We start from the raw sequence: 20889 nt of genomic DNA on the forward strand, positions 1-20889 counted from the left end.
TGGCTCATACACATGAAAAGAATATCGGACGAATGATCGCTCATTTTTTTGTTTGTTTATTGCATGCTAATCTCATATAGAAAACCAATAGGTTATTAAAATTTTAAAAATCCTCATATGGCAGAATGCAACTTCAGAACTGATGCAATGTATTGTTTTGTTTCCGAGCATGCATGGTCTTGGTATTTCGATTTTTTTCGAACGAGTACTGTACTGATTAAAATCATTCCTTGTGGTATCGTACGAGAAACATTTTCGGGTTTGTCCCTTCAGATAACTTTGCATGAACTGACATGATCACCTCTTGTTCGAAAAGCGGTTTACAAACAAGCAAATTATCATACAATCGCTTTAAAAGCTGTATTTTTAGTCCGATTTTTACATTGTGTGTACTAGACTAGGCAATAACTTATGCATTATAAAAGGAAAGACTAGATTAGACTTTGCCAAAAACATTTAAAAAGACCTGCCCAGTTTTTAGGCAATATTCTTTGGTCAGATGAAACTAAGAACATCATGTACCAAATGTTGACAAGATAAGAGCGTGGAAAACGGAAGGGACAGCTCACAATCGGCAGCATACCAAATTATCTGTGAGAGGGTGCAGTGTATTAGTATGGGTATGTATACTGCCAACTGAACTTGGCCACTAACACATATTGATAAATCAATTGCTGAGTACAGGGTTATACATACACTCACCAGCCACTCTATTAGCTACACCTGTTCAATTGCTTGGTAACACAAGTTGCTAATCAGCCAATCTCACATGGCAGTAACTCAAGGCATTTAGGCATCTAGATGTAGTAAAGACGACAATATAGTTCAAATCAAGCATCAGAATGGAAAAGAAAAGGGATTTAAGGGACTTTAAATGTGCCATGGTTGTTGGTGCCAGACGGGCTGGTCTAAGTATTTCAAAAACTGATGATCTACTGGGATTTTCACACAACCATCTCTAGGATTTTACAGCGAATGGTCAGAGAAAGAGAAAATATTCAGTGAACGGCAGTCGTGTGGACAAAAATGCCTGTTGATGTCAGAGGTCACAGGAGAATGAACAGACTGGTTTGAGATGATAGAAAGTCAACAGTAAATCAAATACCCACTTGTTACAACCAAGGTATGCAGAATACCATCTCTGAGTGCACAACACATCGGACCTTGAAGCAGATGGGCTCAGCTGCATTAGACCACACAGGGTGCCACTTCTGTCAGCTAAGAACAGGAAACTGAGGCTACAATTTACACAGGCTCACCAACACTGGACAATAGCAGACGTTGCCTGGCCTGAAGAGTCTCGATGTCAGATGCGACATTCAAATAGTAGGGTCAGAATTTGGCATAACTATATGAAACCAAGGATCCATCCTGCCTTGTATCAGTTCAGACTGGTGGTGGTGGGGCAATATTGTATGGGATATTTTCTTGGCACACTTTGGGCCCCTTAGTAACTTTTGTTACGTGAAAATGCCATGGACTACGTGAGTTTTGTTGCTGACCATGTCTATCCCTTTATGACTACAGTGTACTGCTCTTCCCAAAAGCTTAAGGCAAATAACTAGAAAATGCATCAATAGCTGAATCAATTTCCTGATTTCAACACACATTTCAAACATGCATTTTACTTGGTGGAGACAGAAAAACAAATTGAACCAACAGTTAAAAAACAGCTGCAGTGAAGGCCCAGTAAAGCATCATTAAGGAGGAAACCGGCACGTAGCGATGCCCAGGACTTCAGACTGTCATTGTTCACAGAAGGACTTTCCATAAAGTATTGAAAATAATTATACCACAACATTTCCAATTCTCCCCCCCCCCCTCCTTTCCTTCTTATCCAACTATACAATTCATACACACTTCCAAAGACTACCTAATACTGAACCATAACATCTTTTCGGTTTCTAGCCCACCATTACGTTGGCTGATCACTGTGTGATACTCTACTTTGGTTGTTAATTGCTTAAAGTGTCTCAAACATTGGATCTGTTTAATCTCACTAAGCAAAAATGTTTTCTATGCTTTGTTTCTCGTTTTTTTGAGACTTAATTAAAAAAATGATTAAAAGGAAAAAAAAATAATTCTTACCATTTTTAAGCACCTGAAACTGGGGGGCCCAATATGCAAAAAGACCATACAATAATTTTGTTAAACCACTTAAATTAAAGCTCAAAGTTAACACTTTAGGAACATCTTGATTGCTTCATTTATATCAATTGTAGATTCATATAGAACTAAAGTCATGAAAATTGAGCTATTTTACAATTTGTTGACGTAATTGTAAAATACTTTTTCATGAATTTCCCACTGTGTACATATGATCATTCAGACACCTTTGAAAGAAAAAAAAAATCTACTGACCAAATTAATCCACCATGTATTAGGATTTAAATTGGAAAACAGTCTACTATTTCCAATGTTTAACTTCAGATAGTAACTAGAGTATATCCTAGTTTTCTTGTTGAATAAAACTTATTGTAATGTGGTACAGATGAAGGTGAAGTTTCATGAGCATGTTATATAGCAGTGTGTACCAACATATGGAAACCTCATAGTCCAAATACAATTACAAGGTAATGCGAAAAAGAGAAGATAAAGCAGGAGAGGTGATGGGGTTGGATAGGTAAGGTGGGGAGGGAAAGAATTGAGAACCCAGGGAAGCCAAAAGGAACAATTGCTCTACAGCTGCTGGACAGGCTTGAGCAAGACTAGTAAATGGGCTTCAAAAGTAATCTAGGAGTCACAAATTTTCCTGAATTTGGTAATAGAATCAGTAAGTTTAACAGCCATCTATTCATTGATTAGGGTCCAGTTGAGTCTGGATTTCTTTGGATCATTTAAAGCAGAAATACATTTGGTTTTGTGAAACACACTAACAGGCTTTTTTTTATGACAGAAGAGACGGTGTATGCATCTTATGAATGAAAAAGGAAAGAAGCATCAGGCACCCTAGGAGAACCAAACAATGGAATAGAAAGAAGAGCATTCTGGTGCCTTTATTTCAGGGAGCAGACCTGCAATTGTGGGTGCTGTGCCAAGTAGTGTTATAAACATGTGTCAAATACTTGCAATATGTTTTAAATACTTACAACCTGGGAATACAATGGCTAAAAATCTGTAATTGGCTCCACTGCCAGCTAAACCATAATTATAAATAATTAAACTTTAGGTCATACAGTAGCGTGCTCTAGCTCTCTGCTAAGGTAGGCATTTGATTTTAAATTCTACACACCTAGAAGTGATGGGAGTTGGTGACTTATTTAAAATCTTGCTAGGTAATAGCATTAAATGTAAAACATAACCAAATGACGATCTGTTTGGCAAAGCAAACTGAAATCAAACTGTTAAATTCCTGTTTTCACCTTTTTTCCTTTCTTTTATTGCATCTCCGTACTGCTGGTGCCATGCAGCCTCTTTGCAGCCATTTCCTATCAGAATCCCTCGTTATGGGGTTGCATCACAAAGGCATAATCAGGAAACTGACAGGGTATGGTCACCCTAAAAATTGATAGTGCCTTAACAAGGATTTTAACGAAAGCTGTGGATTAAAGACTATTGAAAACAACTGTATTATTCAATACTGCTTAAGTTCCGTGTCAGTGACTGAACTTAGCATTTTTCAGAGGGTTTTCAACAATGAGGGCCTACATATTTATCAGATGATGGGTTTCTTTCAAATTTTTTTGCTAAAAAGCGTTCTATTAACAAAAAAAAAAAAAAAAACACAATATCTAATATTTTTTATACCATGTTTTACTGTATACAGCTTTCTTAAGCAAACCATTTTTGTGAAACTGTTGCAAAGTCTCTTAGCGCAAATCCTGCCAGTAACAGCAATTCTTTTCAGACTGACAGTACTAAGCTACTGCCTTGCAAATAGCAGGACATTGTTGGCCTGCTGTGTGCACTCCTTTACTTGCTTGTTTGGTGCTTACCAGGTCTAACAGTTAAGCTGGATACACACTATACAACTTTTGTTGTTAGAGTTCCTTAAGATTTACCTTCAACTATGTAGTGCAAGGGCCTGCCTGATTGCATACAAATTGAAAGTGTTGAGGTTTGACCTCATATAATATGGTTTTGGTAAATCTAAAGGAAAAAATCTGAAGACAATTGTATGGTGTGTATGGCCCATTAGGCAGCCAATTGAAGAAGATCAGACAGCAGGCTTACAACGCTACTGTAAAATAAGGGCTTAGCACTGTCTGCAACAGGAAGTCCGGTTACTGGCAGGAAGAAACTTTGTAGAAAGACTCAAAAAAAGCAATTTGCTTAAGAAAACTATGTACAGTGAGGCAATTTAAAAGGGAAACTATAATAGCTTATGGTTATTTTTATTTAATTTTTTTAAACCCTTGCCGATCTGTCAAAAGGGAGAAGGTAGGTTTCTTCTCTTCTGGTTGAGTTAGCTGCATCTGTACTGAGAATAAACCTGAACAGAAGCGAACATGTGCTATTCACAATCTAACAGTAAGTCAAATTAGCGAAAAACATCATGGCATTGAGCAAGTCTCCCCTGCTGGCTGCAGATGGTAAACGCAAAATATTCACAAGTATTTTTGTCCACCATATGGGCAGGAAGAGTAGGGTGGCCAACACTGGCTGCAGTCGCTTCTCCTTCCATCCCATGGGCAGCCAAGGACAACCTGCTTTCCCTCTTCACCGATACACTGCACTGACAGTCTAGAGGATTGTGCCAACAATCTGCGGACTGTGCCACAGAGCAAGCTGCAGGGAGAGGGGGGAGGCATGCTCTGTTACCAATTATTTTTTTAATAGCCACGGCAACCGGGAATTGTCCTGCCATAGATATCTAAATTTTATAAGAGTACATGCCAAATTTAAAAAAGTCCAAGATGGAGGAGCAGGAAGCAACAGAATTCCAGAAGATGGGAGAGAAGACTGGTGGTACTGTTGCTCAATAAGTGACAGGAGGGAGGCACGGCAGTGTGAGTGACACAGAAACCAGAATCGGTGAAGAAAGACAGCATAGACAACAGACAGTAGTGACCACATATGGAGGGAAAAGAATGTTGTAACAGGGAATTAAACAATCGTTGACAGAGCAGGCAAATCAGAAAGAGTAAGGCAGGAAATGGGAGAAGGGAGGAGCAATTTTATAGTAGTATCTGGGCCTAGAGGTAAAGTATTGTTAGGACAGGGGATGGATCAGAAGGGGCAAGATGGCAATAGCTATCAAGGATAGCACTATCTCAAAATATGAATCACTGCAGTGCCAAAAATTGTTTGGAAAAGAAAGGTGAAAAAATTAAAAACCTCCACCGACAAATCCAATAAATACTCCTTACCAAAAGTAAAAATCAAATAAACGTGAATATGTTGTGATGTGAACAAACCCTCCACCAACAGGACTGCAGCTTACCGGATAGTTATATCCAAAATGCCCTCAGATAGCAGCGTAAAATCCCACAATTAAAAACAAGAAAAGAGTCACACTTGCAGTGTACACGAAGAATAACAGCAAGGGAGAGGATAGCAGCCTGTACTCCTAGACGCTATGGAGGTGAGGTCAGCACGCGCCCGTACTCCTAGACACTATGGAGGTGACGTCAGCATGCTGACGTCACCTCCATAGCGTCTAGGAGTACGGGCGAGCGGAGCCGTCCGGCCGGCGGCTGCTATCCTCTCCCTTGCTGTTATTCTTCGTGTACACTGCAAGTGTGACTCTTTTCTTGTTTTTAATAAATTGTGGGATTTTACGCTATCTGCGCCCCCTCTTTTATTATCATGTTTGAACATACACCGTATCCTGAGCGACCGCAGCCTTAAGGGTCCCGCATCCCGGCATACGCCAGTTATTACCATCCGCTTGTCACCTATTGTCATCTGGTAAGGTCGTTTAGGGCATATGGTGTTATTAATTACAGCATGTGTGTGATCTTGGCATTCCCTATGGGCATTTTGGATATAACTATCCGGTAAGCTGCAGTCCTGTTGGTGGAGGGTTTGTTCACATCACAACATATTCACGTTTTTTTGATTTTTACTTTTGGTAAGGAGTATTTATTGGATTTGTCGGTGGAGGTTTTTGGTTTTACGCTATGGCGTTTTCACTTTTATCCCGCATATAACCCCATCATCGAGAGGGATTGGTCTGGACCACGAGATCACCTGTGGATTGTCCTTGGTGAAAACGTCAGGAGTTGTGTTCTCATTTCGCATGTGTTTATTTGGTTTCTGGTAAGCATCTCATTCATAAGGCTATTCACAAGTCACATTTAACAGTTGATTCTATGGACTATATGGACAACGTGTTCAAAAGTTGATATTGTTTTGATCATTTTTTACATTTTACAAGTCACCTTGTATGGACTATATGGACAATTTATCCAAAGTTTGATACAATTTGAATATTGTTTAAATCATCTTTAGCGCAACTTTTTTATTATTATTTGCTTTTGGGGTGTTAGTCACACTTGAAGTCGCTGCTCACATACTTTTGGTGGATTAGCGCAGTTGTTTCTTCTTATTTAATAGCCATCAAGGACCCAGTCACCAGAGAGCGCTTTGCAGTCACCATGGTGACCTGGCGACCAGAAATTGTTCAGCCCTGATTAACAGCATTTCCAGTGTTAGTAAATCTAAAGATAACCTGAAAAAAATCTAGATTACTGTAAAATTTACTATTTTACCTTTATGGTAAATAAAAAGATAAAGCCTAACTCCAGTAACAAGAATAATGCATTACCCTCACCATCTCAAAGGATTTTTTTTTTTTTTTTTTTAAACAGTGCAATACTGTACCTACTTTAACCACTTGTTGCCCTTAGGAAATAGTCGTACGTCCTATGGTTTCAGTGGTTATATATCGTGGACATGCCTTCAGCTGCAGTCATGACCTCTGTATCCTTTTTTGAGCCAGCAATGCTCTTTAATGTAAACCTATATAGCCTTTGAAGCAATGAGGATTTTGTCACTTTCGTATTGATGTTAGCAAGCCATTACAGGCTTGTTAAAGCATCTGATGAAACCGAACTTGGTTTGATCAGATGCTATTGAGATTCAAGGAGAGATCTGGGGTCTCAGTAAATAGAACCTGTCACTGCCATGCTGGGTATCTATTTACTCGAGAAGTGTCAGAATTGGCTTGGGCAGCTAGTGGTAAAGCAGAACTATAGTCAAAACCATTTTTTTTTTGGATAGAGTAAGGAGAGATTGAAACCAGTCAGATTTATTTTGCCATCTGTATCCGTTTGGGGAGATTTACCTTTACTTCCTGACCCATTGCTAAAACAAAAAAAGTGAGAGGAAATCCCTGGAAATTAACGTAATCCCTTGGGGCCTCCAAGGTCACCAAAATCAGTGTCCCCATAGGAAGATTTTTCTTACTTTTCTGAAGAAAACCCACAATTTGGGGTTTCCTTTTTTTTATTTCACTTTCAATGAGAATGGTAAACGGGACAAACAGAGAGAGGTGAATTCCCCTAACGGGGGCACAGACAGCAATACAAACCTAATTGGTGTTCTATTCCATCACCACTCTATCCAATACTAAAAAAATAAAATGTTTTGCCTTTAATTCAGGATCCCATGGTCTTCCCACCCACCAGTTCTGTTAGCAACAACTGCCCACTAAAGATGCTACTCCTGCTAGTCTTGATCTTGTTGCTCCCTCTATACCAGACGTCATTACGTACAATGCAATCCAACAGTCATTAGTGCCGCATTGTACCCAATGACATAGGAGTGCCTGCTCATATTCCACTGCAAAAAGAAATCAGACTGCCATGCTGGCTGTCATGTGACTCTGCATTACATCTTTTATTAGCTGGGAAGGGGGAATTTTAATAATTTTGGGAATGCTTGAACTTTAGCTTTAAGTACACAGCACACAAAGATTTGGCTGTTTGATCTTGTTTCCCAACATTAGTGCCATCAAATGAGAATGCGAAGGCTATGCTGCTGAAAAAAGCAATAAAGCAAGTGCATTGCCTGAAAAAACAATAGATAAACATGCATAGGCTGCCATCAGAAACACTTAAAGGGTAACTCAACTTCTGTGGGCGAAAAAAAATAGCAAATAAAGAAAAAATAATATAACAATTGCGACACAAGTCATATTGTAATTGACTGTTACCATTCCTTTTAAATCTGCAGCTGTTTTAATTTGCTGAAAATGCAATGCAATATGGCTACCTGGAGGTGTTCTGTACACAGAATGTGTACTGACCACACCCCAGAAACATTTGTTGCTTGTGTTATTGGCTCACCACTTTTCCCAGAAGACTGCCTAAGATGCAAGTCAGATTTCTGGCATCTCCTGCAACAAAAAGGTCATCTTTGGTGATATACTCCCAATAGAACATGTCTAAAGGGATGCAGGCCCAGTAGCTTTCCTCATTACTGACCTGCAGCTGCACAGCTAACAGATAATTATAAAAACCACTCCCATTAGACCCACTCAGCACAGAGGCAGAGAGGAACAAACAGGGATTTCTTAAGAATAACAAAAGGTAGGAATCTGCAACAAAGGTTGTTCTAATCCTTGCAATGTACATAGATCACCCAGAGGGTAATGATTTTTTTCACACAATGCACACAAAATTACATGGCAAATGCATGTTCACTGAACATAAAAAAGGCCTCCCAGTTTCTCTATCTTTATTTATTTTTGGTTTTACATCTTTACCTACAATTGCATCCCTCTGTATATACACAACAATGCTTTACTGTTGAAATAGTAAAAGTTGCAAACAAAGAAAGGCTGTCTCTTTAATAGAGATTTTTCCTATATAAATTATTGCCATAAAGTTTTCCTGCCGAGCAGCCTAATTAATTCTTGTTCCATACACAAAGGGAAATGCTGGGTGACAAATGGGTGCAAGGTTTGAAAGCTGCCAGGTCTGCAAAATATTTTCTACTTCAATTTAGGAGCAATTTTGCAGTAAATCATCAAGCTGAACTTGGGATCTCGAGAATCCTAGGACAGCCAAATCTTGTAAAGTCACGACTAATGTTAAAGAAAAAAAAAAGAGAGAGAGTTGTGCCTTTAAAGAAATGCCACATTTATGGGCTCAAATCACTTACTACATGTTAGTTTTTCTCTAATCAATATACATTTTAGAAGAGATGCAATATTTTTTTCCGAAGAATTTAATAATCAAATATTGTTGGAGCTTGCCAATCGCTTAGACATGGTGGTCGCATTCATTTTTTTTTTTCCTGGATTTCTCTATCTTTTATTTTCACCTGGTAATGCTGCCAGTACCATTCTTTCTTTTATCAAGGTTACATGATGGTTTACGTTTTTGGGGTTTTATTCAAGGTGTGCAAAGAGAGATCACACAAACACTTGTAGGTATAACATTTAATTAGATAATGACAGATACAGATAACAAATGTAATTATATTACAAAATACAACAAGAATAATAAACTAAAGATGCCTTTTAACCATGGAGTCCAGCCTGCTTTAGTGGCGTGGCACAGTTTATCATAATCAAGCACATGCATTTAAGCAACCCTGATACGAGACGGATTATTCCAAGAATTAGCGGTGTTATATACAGGACTTGTGTGTAGGTAAACAACTAACCCCTTAAAAGCAACATGACCTTTTAGGACTTGGTCAGTTGTAATGACATTCCTTTGGTATGAAGTCAGCTAAGGCAACCAGGCTTTGGAGGATCTCTTAGATATTGTGAGACAACTTTATTAAGGAAATATGAAATTCCCCCATCACACTTCCTGTCAAGAGCGTATACTATACTGTATTCTATGGATGAGCCGCATTGTCACCCAAGATTCTCTATTGATTACAGACTACAAACTACTTCCTCTTAGAAGAGGCGGTGGTCTCATAATATTGTTTAGAATTTCATGTTTAATAAACAGGATGTTACAACAGGCAGGATCAATAAGTCTTCCCCTGTACTTGTAGACAGTAAACGTACTTTGCTTGAAAAAAGAAATTGAATGTTGTCAAGATTTAAAAGCTACAATATTTTACATTATTTTTCTTGGGTTATTTTCCATAGCATCCACCTAATGGGTCTGTTTTTAGAAACTGCTTTTGTCAGTGGTGTGAAACTATGCCAATTCTTGGAATAAAGCCGAACTAAGCCCAATTGCTTTAACTCGGTTGTGCTCTCAAAAGGCCAGTGAAGATATGACCAAAATGGCAGCTTCGTTGGCTGTAAAAGAGAGGAGGATTTAGTATATTGCTATCTAATGAAATTGGATACGAATCAAGCTCTCAATGCCCAACCACACCATAGATGGAGGAGAAGGTCTTAAACAATTTCAGCCTAAGGAAGATGGCATTCACGCTTGGAAACCGGTTAGATATCATTGTAACCAAAAAAGATATAAGTGGAACTTTATTTTTTCGAGACAGAGAGCCTTGACCACAAGGTGTAGTTTATTAAAATGTGTATGTATTGAACATTTTAATTATTTAACAGCTTAAAATGTCAAGCACTGTGTTTTTGGTTAACCTATAGTCATGTTTTTCTTGACAAGTAAATTAAATTGTGCTTAGCAAAACTTGCAATGTATCCAATTAAACACATAATAGCGTAAGTTAATGCAAAGGTCATCTTATTAAAGTTGTTTGGGGGTCTGTTAATCATTTCGAAAGAAGGCAAACTATCCAATTTTTTCAAAATTGAATAGTGTGTTTTTCTCATATTGCTCATTTAAAGAAAACATTTTCACCTGAATGTAAAAGCAGCAAATATCAACTTGTAGAACTCCATCCAAGTTTTTTTTTTAGATAGACTGGTGAAGCGTTAGTACCTATGACAGGTTTCATTTTTGTGCTGGGCCCCATAGTGGAGATTAGAGGTGTTGAAATAAATCGTAGCAATGATGCATCACGATGCAGCCTTGAACTATTCCGATTCGATCCTGAGAACAGCCGCATCGATTGCATGGATGACGTTATCCCGGCTCCCCTCGCCTCTCCCAGGGCAGTGCCTCTGTTTCACGGATCCCTTCCTACAGTGTGTAAGGGTTATTGTAAACTGATGCCTCTAGCTTATTATCTCCGATCTCTCATCGCCGTCACAGTCACGTGCCCTCTGGCCGGCCGTTCTCCTCCTCTCCCTCCTCCCAACCGGAGAACACGTGAATGTGATGGCAAAGAAAGATCGGAGATAATAAGGTAGAGGCATCGGTTTACATTAACCTTTACACACTGTAGGAAGGGATCTGTGAAACAGGGGCACTGACACTGATTTATTTTAACTATAGGGTGCACTGGCAGGGCTGTTCTGGGAGTGCAGGGGGGGCTACCTAATGTAAATTGTCTGTTTAATGTAAACAGGGGCTGTATAATATAAATTTGGAGGTGCGTTATGTAAAGGAAGGGCTGTGATATATAAATGAGGGGTTGTCTGATGTAAATAGGGCTTGTGTTATGTAAATGATGGGCTGTATAATGTAAAAGGGGGCTGTATAATGTAAATGGAGGGCTATATAATGTAAATGGGGGGCTGTGTTATGTAAATGGGGGGCTGTGTTATGTAAATGGGGGCTGTGTTATGTAAATGGCGGGCTGTGTTATGTAAATGGCGGGCTGTGTTATGTAAATGGCGGGCTGTGTTATGTAAATGGCGGGCTGTGTTATGTAAATGGCGGGCTGTGTTATGTAAATGGCGGGCTGTGTTATGTAAATGGGGGGCTGTGTTATGTAAATGGGACTGTTTAATGTGCAGGGGGGGCTGTGGAATGTACTAAAGGGGGCTGTGAAATGTACTAAAGGGGGCTGTGAAATGTACTAAAGGGGGCTGTGAAATGTACTAAAGGGGGTTGTGCCATTTTGTATTTACGGTTCTAAAAAAAAAAATACTGTTGATGTCTGTTGTGTTCAGACTTTGCTACATGCAGGGAGTATCCTTTGTGTTTCTATTTACTTTTGAAATTGTTTGGGTAAATTCATGTAGAGGGGTGGGATCTGAGGATACTTGTTAAAGGGGGCTTCCAGATTCTGCCAAGTCACCTTCCCCCTCCCACTACAATCACTGGGCCATGGTTGTGGAAAAGAGGCCCTTGTCTAGAGCTGCACAATTAATAGTTTTTAAAAAATGGCAATTTCGATACACCCCCCCCCCCTCACAATCTTAAAATGGCATGTCCTCGATTCTTACAGAGCTGTTCTCTGCTCAATCACAGCTGTCAAAAAAAAAAAAAAGCGCCTTCGGCAAATGTTTATCAACATTGGTAAGGCTGCTAGATAACTATAAACACAATGCTTTAAAATGAATCATTTTGTTCTTTTAGATCAAAGGAATGAACTTCCGTCTGTAAGGGCCGGGTTAACACTTGTGCGATGCGGGAAGGCTGCGAATTTGCAGCCTGTTCCCGCATCGCATCCGCACAAGAGGCAGTTCACACTGCCATATGCGATATGCAGGGGGTGTCAATTAAATGTTAACGACACCCCCAGTTTGATCGCATATTGCAGTGCGATCTGACAGTACGCACAGGATCGGATCGCACAAGTGTGAACCACTGTGCGATCCGATTCTGATGCGGCTGAAAAAAAGGGTCTTGTGCGTCTTTGGTGCGGATACAGTGCGAATTCAGCAATACAAAGTGTATGGCTGAATTCGCATTCCGCACAGGAGATCGCATGTAATGAAGGAGCAGTGCGCTCCGAATTACATGCGATCGCCGCAGCCGCACATATGTGAACCGGCACTGAGGGCAGTTTAACCTCTTAAAGCGGAGTTCCACCCAAAAGTGGCATCTTTCAGGGGGGGGGGGGGTACCCTTCCCTAATTCTGGGAGACAGCGCCGCAGGTGCTGTCCCTTGGAGGTTCGGCTCCCCCTCCTTCTTCCTCCCCCACCGAGCCAATTAGAAAGTGCAGCGCGCTTCGCGCATGTGCAGTAGGGAGCCTGCTGTGAAGCTCAAAGGCTTCACTGCCGGGTTCTCTTACCATGAATGGCGGGAGCAGCAGCACCCGAGAGGCGATATGAAAATCGACTTCGGGTGCTGACATCGTGGGAACACTGGACAGGTAAGTCCTAATATTTAAAAGTAAGCAGCTACAGTATTTGTAGCTGCTAACTTATTTTTTTTCCTGGGGAGCAGAACTCTTCTTTAAAGACTAAGCCTTTTTTCTGACACTTGTCGCTTACAAGTTAAAATCAGTATATTTTGCTAGAAAGTTACTTAGAACCCCCAAACATTATACAGTGTATATATATTATATATATATATTTTTTTTTAGCAGAGATCCTAGAGAATAAAATGGCGATCATTAAAATCTTTTATGTCACACTGTATTTGCGTAGAAGTCTTTCAAACGTAATTTTTTGGGAAAAAATACACTTTAATAAATTAAAAAAAAACAACCGTAAAGTTAGCCCAATTTTTTGTAAAAGATGATGTTACGCTGAGAATCGTGATCTTTATTCTATGCAAAAAAAATTGTGATTCAGAATCATGCAGCTCTACCCTTGCCCTCATCAACATGGGGACAAGGTACTTTGGAGGGGGGTGGGGGAGCCCCCTTCCCAAAAGCACCTAACCATGTTGAGGTCATATGGTTCGGCATGGTTTAGAATGAAAACACATGAAAAGAGTCGCCCTTTCAGCCATTTATATGAATAACAATAGATGCTATAGTGCACTGTGGTAAACGTAAGTATACCCTTGGCATCAGAAAATGGTATTGCTCCATTTAGCAATTAGGACTTCTCGTAGGCATTTTGCATAACTGCCCATCAATATATGCAACTCAAATTTTTGACTACTTAAAGCTAAATTTCCTCAGCTGCAAGATGTTTGTGGGCTTCCTTGCATGAACTTCCCGTTGCAAATCTCTCCACATTTCAATGAAATTCAAATAAGGGTATGGTTAGCTTAGCCCATTATCTTCTATTTCTTTTTGAGATATGTCTTGGTAGATTTCCTAGTGAAGTTCAGATCATTAAGTTGAAAGACTGATTTTTGGTTCAGTTTCAGCTTTTGGACAGATGACCTCACATTCTCATTAAAGATGCAGAATGTATAGCTGACACCCAATTATAAACAACAAATTACATTTCATGGACTTGAAATGGTGGTAAAATGTAGGTGTGTACTTACTTTTCACATGACAAATCTGCATTTTCAGTCATTTAGATCATAAAGAGGAATACACCATGTCATATTTTATATGTCATTTCTTCTAAGTAAATCTCCTTTGCTTGTGTGGGTGCTAACATAAACAAGATATAATGTTCGCCTGTCCAAATATGTTTAAAAAAAATCAACACTTTTCATATGGGTGTACTTACTTTTCCACATAACTGCACGTGTGTGTGTGTGTGTGTGTGTGTGTGTGTGTGTGTGTGTATATTATATTTGCACTACAGGACAAAACCAGTAATACATATATATGAACTACTGACTTGTAGTTATTAGTAGATACACATTTTCATTACTCAAAGCAGCATGGACTCAGCATGTGCCTTCTCCATTTTAGCTTATATGCTAATTGAGGTTAATTTAAAGTGTCCTGTCATAGTTACTTTCCTAATAAATAGAAGTTACCGGTTTAGCAGTGATGCTGGGCCTGTACCAATCCATCTTTTACTTTAAACTGTATTAGCATCACACACATATAGGTATATACACATAGATACCTGTTAAGCTATTAAGGCACTTTATAAAAGTGTAAAACACTTTGTTTTGAAATATGGATCCATGTTTAAGAAAAATAGCTCCTGTGGACTAGTATTCGCATATCGCTTTGAAAATCTAACTAGGTAAATCATTTTGTTTTTATCTGGAGGTCTAGAAAACAAGGCTTATCTCTGAAGGCAGTTGTTAAAAAACACTAAAGTCAATTATTAATTGAAATATGAAAAAAAAGACAAAGGAAACAAAATAGCAGGACTAGTAAAAAGGCAACACTTAATTTGGCTTTAAACTTTTATAAGGTCATGGAATGTCTCTATAACCACCTTCATTTCCATTTGGTTTAAAATATGAGAACCACCATTAAAAAACATGCCTTGCATGAATGAGCGACAGCACTTCTATAAATTACATTTGTACAAACAACACACTGTGGCAATTAAATTGGTTGTTCGTACCCAATGAAGGCTGAAACTCAAGAGTACCTTAAAGTGAATATAAAGAATTTTATTTTCAATAAAAACATGTTATACGTACCTGCCCTATGCAATGGTTTTTTACAGAGCAGTCCTAAACCTACTCTTCTGGGGTCCCCCACCATCACTCCTGGCTCCTCCTGCCTTCTAGCACTCCCCAAGCAAGCCGCTTGCAAGGGGGAGTACTTATGTGGGCTTGATCCAGAGTCACACTGTGTGAGTCTATTAACCACTTTACGACCAGGCCTATTTTTGACACTTTTTGTTTACAAGTTAAAATCAGTATTTTTTGCTAAAAAACTACTTAGAACCCCCAAACATTATTATATATATATATATATATATATATATATATATATAAATATATATATATCATTTTTTTAGCAAAGACTCTGGAGAATAAAATGGCGGTCATTGCAATATTTTTTGTCACGCGGTATTTGCGCAGCGGTCTTTCAAAAGCCATTTTTTGGAAAAATTACGAAAAATCACATTTCACTGCATTTAAAAAACTAAACAGTAAAGTTAGCCCATTTTTTTGTATATTGTGAAAGCTGATGTCACGTCGAGTAAATAGATACCCAAAATGTTACAGTTTAAAATTGCGCACACCCGCGGAATGGCGACAAACTACGGTCAATAAAAATCTCCATAGGCGACGCTTTAAATTTTTAATGGTTAACAGTTTAGAGTTAGAGTGTAGTTCTTTTTTTTTAATTATTGCTCATGCTCTGGCAATCGCGGCAATATCTCACATGTGTGGTTTGAACATCAATTTAATTTGCGGCGCGACTTCCATATATGTTTTCTTTCGTGTGTGAGCTAACGGCGACTGGTGGCGGCTAATTTTTTTTTTCTATTTATTTTATTTTTTTTTTAATTTTAACACAGGTTTTTTTAAAAAAAAAAAAAATCTGATCACTTTTATTGCTGTCACAAGCAATGTAAACATCCCTTGTGACAGCAATATGCAGTGACAGGTACTCTTTATGGAGGGATTGAGGGTCTAAAAGACCCTAGACCCCTCCACTACACTTGCATGTATTCAAAATGCCGAAAAGGGCATTTGTGAATACTGTCACTTTTTGAACCTGCTGCCTTTAGCAGCAGAGTAACCCGGATGTGACGTCATGGACGCCGCCTCCGGGTTACGTCATCGGAGACCCGATCAAAGCCGCTTTCGGCTTTGATCGGGACTCCATCCAGCCGGCGGACATGCCGGCTGGGTGCTCGGGTCTCCCGGTGGGACGGGAGACCCTTGGCAAAGCCGCAGAAGGCGGCAGGAGGAGGGGCACCCCATCCCGCTCGCCGGGGTAATGATCGAGCGGCTCCTGAGCCGCATCGGTCATTACCGCCGGAAAGCCGGCCGCTGGCTCTACAAAACTGTACCGGGATGATGCCTCTAGCTAGAGGCATCACCCCGGTACAACCACGCAAAGTCAGCCAACATAGGTCTACGTGGCTAGACGTAAAGTGGTTAACACACGGTGCAATTCAACCCAGCCTTGCCCTCTCATCACTGGATTTGATTTACAGCAGGAGCTAACGGCTTTTGCTTCTCTCACCGTGTCCAATGAGGAAGGGGAGCAACACCGGACCATGATCAGGCTGAGGTAAGTATTTGGGGGAGGAGGGGGGGCTGCACCTAAAAGGTTTTTTTACCTTAATGCAGAGAATGCACCAAGGTGAAAAAAAAACATTTAGCCTTTACAACCCCTTTAAGGCCCCTTTTACACAGGGCGGATCCGTTTTGACAGACTCCACTTGCTTAGAGGGGGATCTCCTCTAAGCTGTCAGGCGGATGACAGGTCCATCTCTACTCATTGCGCAGAGACGGACCTGTCAGAATCCTACTCTCCTCTATGGGGATATCAGATGAAAACAGACAGCCAGCCTGTCCATTTTCATCCAATCCGACCCGCTGGACGAATGGCAAATGTATCGCCATACGTCTGTTTTCAGCGGATCTTGTCAGATAGGATGCCAGCGGCCAATCTGGCTACCTATAGGGGGTAATGGCTGGCCTGATCAGGTCCCGTTGAAAAATGGACAGATGGACCCAAATGGTCCGATCGTGTGAAAGGGGCCTAATAGTCACTCCACCTAAAATATTTTACAACTGGAGTCGCTGGGACAACTACTGGCTTCTTTAAACTTTCCGTGCCATAGGCTGCAAGACTCTTATATTGCCTGACTTTATTATCATTTAGATGAAAAGGATGTTATATTAGGTTTGTATGTATTGTCTTTAATATGGTCACGGCTAAAAAAAATATATATTTATATTTATAGTCAAATAATAAATATTACCAGATATTTTATACATTTTCATTTTTGTAAAAACGGGAACCTTAAAGATGAAGCAAACTCTATAAACTGTGCAGGCAGGCAGAGGGCAAAAGGTTAGTCACCAGCATTGCACGTGGACCCCCTATGGATGATCTTTTCCTCATTACTAACTCACCATACCCTGTTCTGTAATATGTCTTTGTGAGTAGGCAGCCTTCTTGGTAGAGTTAGGGTTGTGCTTCCTCATATCAAAGCCACCAGAAAAGAATAGTAGTGTAATAGTAATAATCACAAAACTTTACATTTTAAATCTCTTAAGACTAGCAGTCACGCGTTAACAGTGCCTTAGATCTCACACTACAGATATACAACTTTAGGGACACGAGTGCCTAAGCAATCTTACATACCAGGAATTGCACTTGTTTTTTTGTAGGAATTCCAGGCAAAAAATTAACTTTTTTTTTTTTTTTTTTTAAAGGATAGTGCACAATTAACATTTTTAAGTGTTCCCTTTAACTTTACAAATATTTCTCAACTTTCACAGACCTCAAGTTTCCAACTAAAGTTCAGGTCTAGGGTCTATGGAGCTTCACAGGGACCAATTTGGAGACCCAAGGCCAAGGGAGAAGTGAGTGCCAACTCTTTGGTGGTGCTCTGGATGCCCAACGTTTGTTTTTGTTTTGTATTGCATGGTACTGTGATGCAGCACCATGCAACATGAAGAAAAAATGTTGTGCGGCCACAGCACCCCCAGAAAGTCAGCATCCAGTGTGGACTCACCCCATTAACATGCCACTGGTTTGCAAGATCATGATGATTCATTGGTTTTAAATTTTTTTCTAAGCAAGGTCCATAAAGACACGGATGAGTGAGTTTGGGGTGGAGAAATTTGACTTGCCTGCACAGAGTTCTGACCTTAACCCGATACAACCCCTTTGGAATTAATTAGAATGCAGACTGCCAGCCAGGCCTTCTCTCCAACATCAGTGCCTTACCTAACAAATGTGAGGAACGTCTGGAAGAACGGTCAAATATTCCCATAGACACACTCCTAAACCTTGTGGACAGCCATCCCAGAAGAGTTGAAGCTGCAAAGGGTGGGCCAACTCAATATTGAACCCTAACCCTATGGACTAAGACTGGGATGCCATTAAAGTTCATGCGAGTGTAAAGGCAGGTGTCCCAATACTTTTGGTAATATAGGGTGTATATATTTCAAAAGTGTAATAAATTATTACATTTGTAACCAGCCAAACAGCTTATATAACCATGGCTGTTCTACCTGCCATAGGATCTACATTTCAGCCAGTCCATTCCTGGGATTTACAGAGCCCTACCAGACGCAGGTTGCTACATTTTCTATACTGAAAGCAACACATGTCACCTCCCTGCTCTCAGCCTGTGGATAGAAAGTCAATGCACAGCAGTGGAATAGTGATAATTCGCTCCCCCTGCTCATTCACCCAGTCAGATTGTTCCTTGTAAGCTCATATTTAATGTAGCACACATGACAAGAACCTAGCGCTGCCTCTCTTCCAGTCTGAGCCCTGCTGTACAGAGGACTGCCAATGGTTGATGTCAAGACAAAATTAGGTACTTACACTAGTTGTATTTTAAATGTATTTCATTATTTTCATTATTTCTTAATGGACAAAAAAAAATGCATTCATTCGTGTTCTGTTTATATTTGTCTAAAAGTTATTGTAAAGTCAGGTGGCTTTTCTTTTACCTGACTGCATTCTATGCAATCCGGTAAGAAAAAACCTTCTGCACGCAGCTCCAAACCCCCTCAAACCAAAGCCCACCCTAAATATATATCTGAACCTGATGTTGATCCAGTGATGTGCACGAGAGCCTAGGCTGTCTCGGCTCTCTTGCTCCTCATTGGCTTAGATACAGCAGCAGGAGCCATTGGTTCCCACTACTGTCAATAAGAGCCAGTGATGGGGGGTGGTAGGCAGGTGCTTTAGTAACATGTTACAGCCTGTACACATATTACTAAGGGCGAACTTATCCTTTAACCACTTGCCGACTGCCGCAAGTACATATACTGCGGCGGTCAGCCCCTCACAGGCAAAGTGACGTATGGGTACGTCGCTAGCCTGTGAGGCTCTGGGGAGCGAGCGCGCTCCCGCGTGGTCACGGACACCCCCCGCGCATGTGACCGGCGGACCCGATGTCCGCCGGTCACTCTGCGATCGTCGGTGGAGAGGGAGAAAGGCAGGCCGCTAGTGTAAACAAGCCGCCTGTCATTCTCCCCGTGTAGAAACAGTAATCATACGGTTCTACTATGTAGGACCGTTGATCACTGTTCCTACAGTTCAAGCCACAGCCAATCACAGTTAGAACCACGCCCCTAGGGACACACATAACCCCTCCCTCTCAAAAAAGTTAACCCCTTCACTACCAGTGTCATTTTACAGTAACAGTGCATATGTATAGCACTGATTCCTATTGTAATATCACTGGTAACCCCAAAAGTGTCAAAAATGTCAGTCAAGGGTCCGATCTGTCCGCCCCAATGTCGCGATCCTGCAAAAAAACGCACATCGCCGCCATTACGCGTTTAAAAAAAAAACAACAAAAATGACAAAAATCTTTCCCTTTGTTAGTAAACGCGATAGCTTTTGCGCAAACCAATCAAAATACGCTTTTTGCGGTTTTTTTTTACCAAACATATGTAGAAAACAAATTGGCTGAAAATGTTAAAAAATTTTGATTTTTACATTTTTTTGGGGGTTGAATTTCATATCAAAAAATGTGAAAAATATTTTTGCAAAATTGTCACTCTTTTTTTGTTTATAGCGCATGATCAAAAAAAAAAAAAAAAAAAAAAAAAAAAATCGCACAGGTGATCAAATACCACCAAAAGAAAGCTCTGTTTGTGGGGAAAAAAGGACGTTGAATTCGTTAAGGTACAGCGTCGCACGACCGTGCAATTGTCCGTTAAAGTCACGCAGTGCCGAATCGCAAAATACCCCCCTGGTCAGGAAGGGGGTAAAATCTTCCGGGGCTTAAGTGGTTAATAAAGAACTAAATGGTTTAGATATTGAAAATATAGTAAATATAACTGAAAGCATAGTAATATAACACATTCAAAAATCCTAAAATATATAAAAACCGTATACTGGGGTAAGCTAGACCTGTACCAGTGTGCATATTTCTCTATCCTACACATAAAGAGATAAAAAAATAAACTTACTATTCATCAGTGGGGTTAACAGCTCAGACCCCCCTCTCTCCTTGAACAATGCAAGAGTATCATGTTGTGGAAGCTGATTAGCTGAAAGAAGTGCTTTCTGAATTTTTATTCGTCCTTCCAGAAGCTGGTCCCAAATGGCTAAAAAGCAAACACAAAACACATTTTTATAAAATCCATTTATTGCATTTCTTAAATCAGCACATAAATGGACGCAAAATTATTTTCCACAGTTATAAAAAAAAACACCACCCTATGCAAACAGCAAATCGTTGTTTTAGCAATAAAGTAGTACATCAATTTTAAAAAGGAGTAATTGTTTTTTCCAAGGCTGGA

The 20889-nt window shown here is 40.0% G+C and overlaps 1 protein-coding gene across 2 annotated transcripts in view; it reads right to left on the bottom strand.

Annotated features, from left to right (window-relative positions):
• Positions 1-20889, bottom strand: part of AATF (apoptosis antagonizing transcription factor) — a 252007-nt gene that overhangs the window by 170759 nt on the left and 60359 nt on the right. For both annotated transcript variants that reach the window (XM_082244714.1, XM_082244715.1), the window contains exon 4: positions 20557-20694. In XM_082244714.1, the coding sequence (XP_082100840.1) occupies positions 20557-20694 (138 nt within the window). The remainder of the gene's footprint in view (positions 1-20556; positions 20695-20889) is intronic.

This window comes from Pelophylax lessonae (genome assembly GCF_965119305.1).
Source record: "Pelophylax lessonae genome assembly, chromosome: 2".
Taxonomy (NCBI): Eukaryota; Metazoa; Chordata; class Amphibia; order Anura; family Ranidae; genus Pelophylax; species Pelophylax lessonae.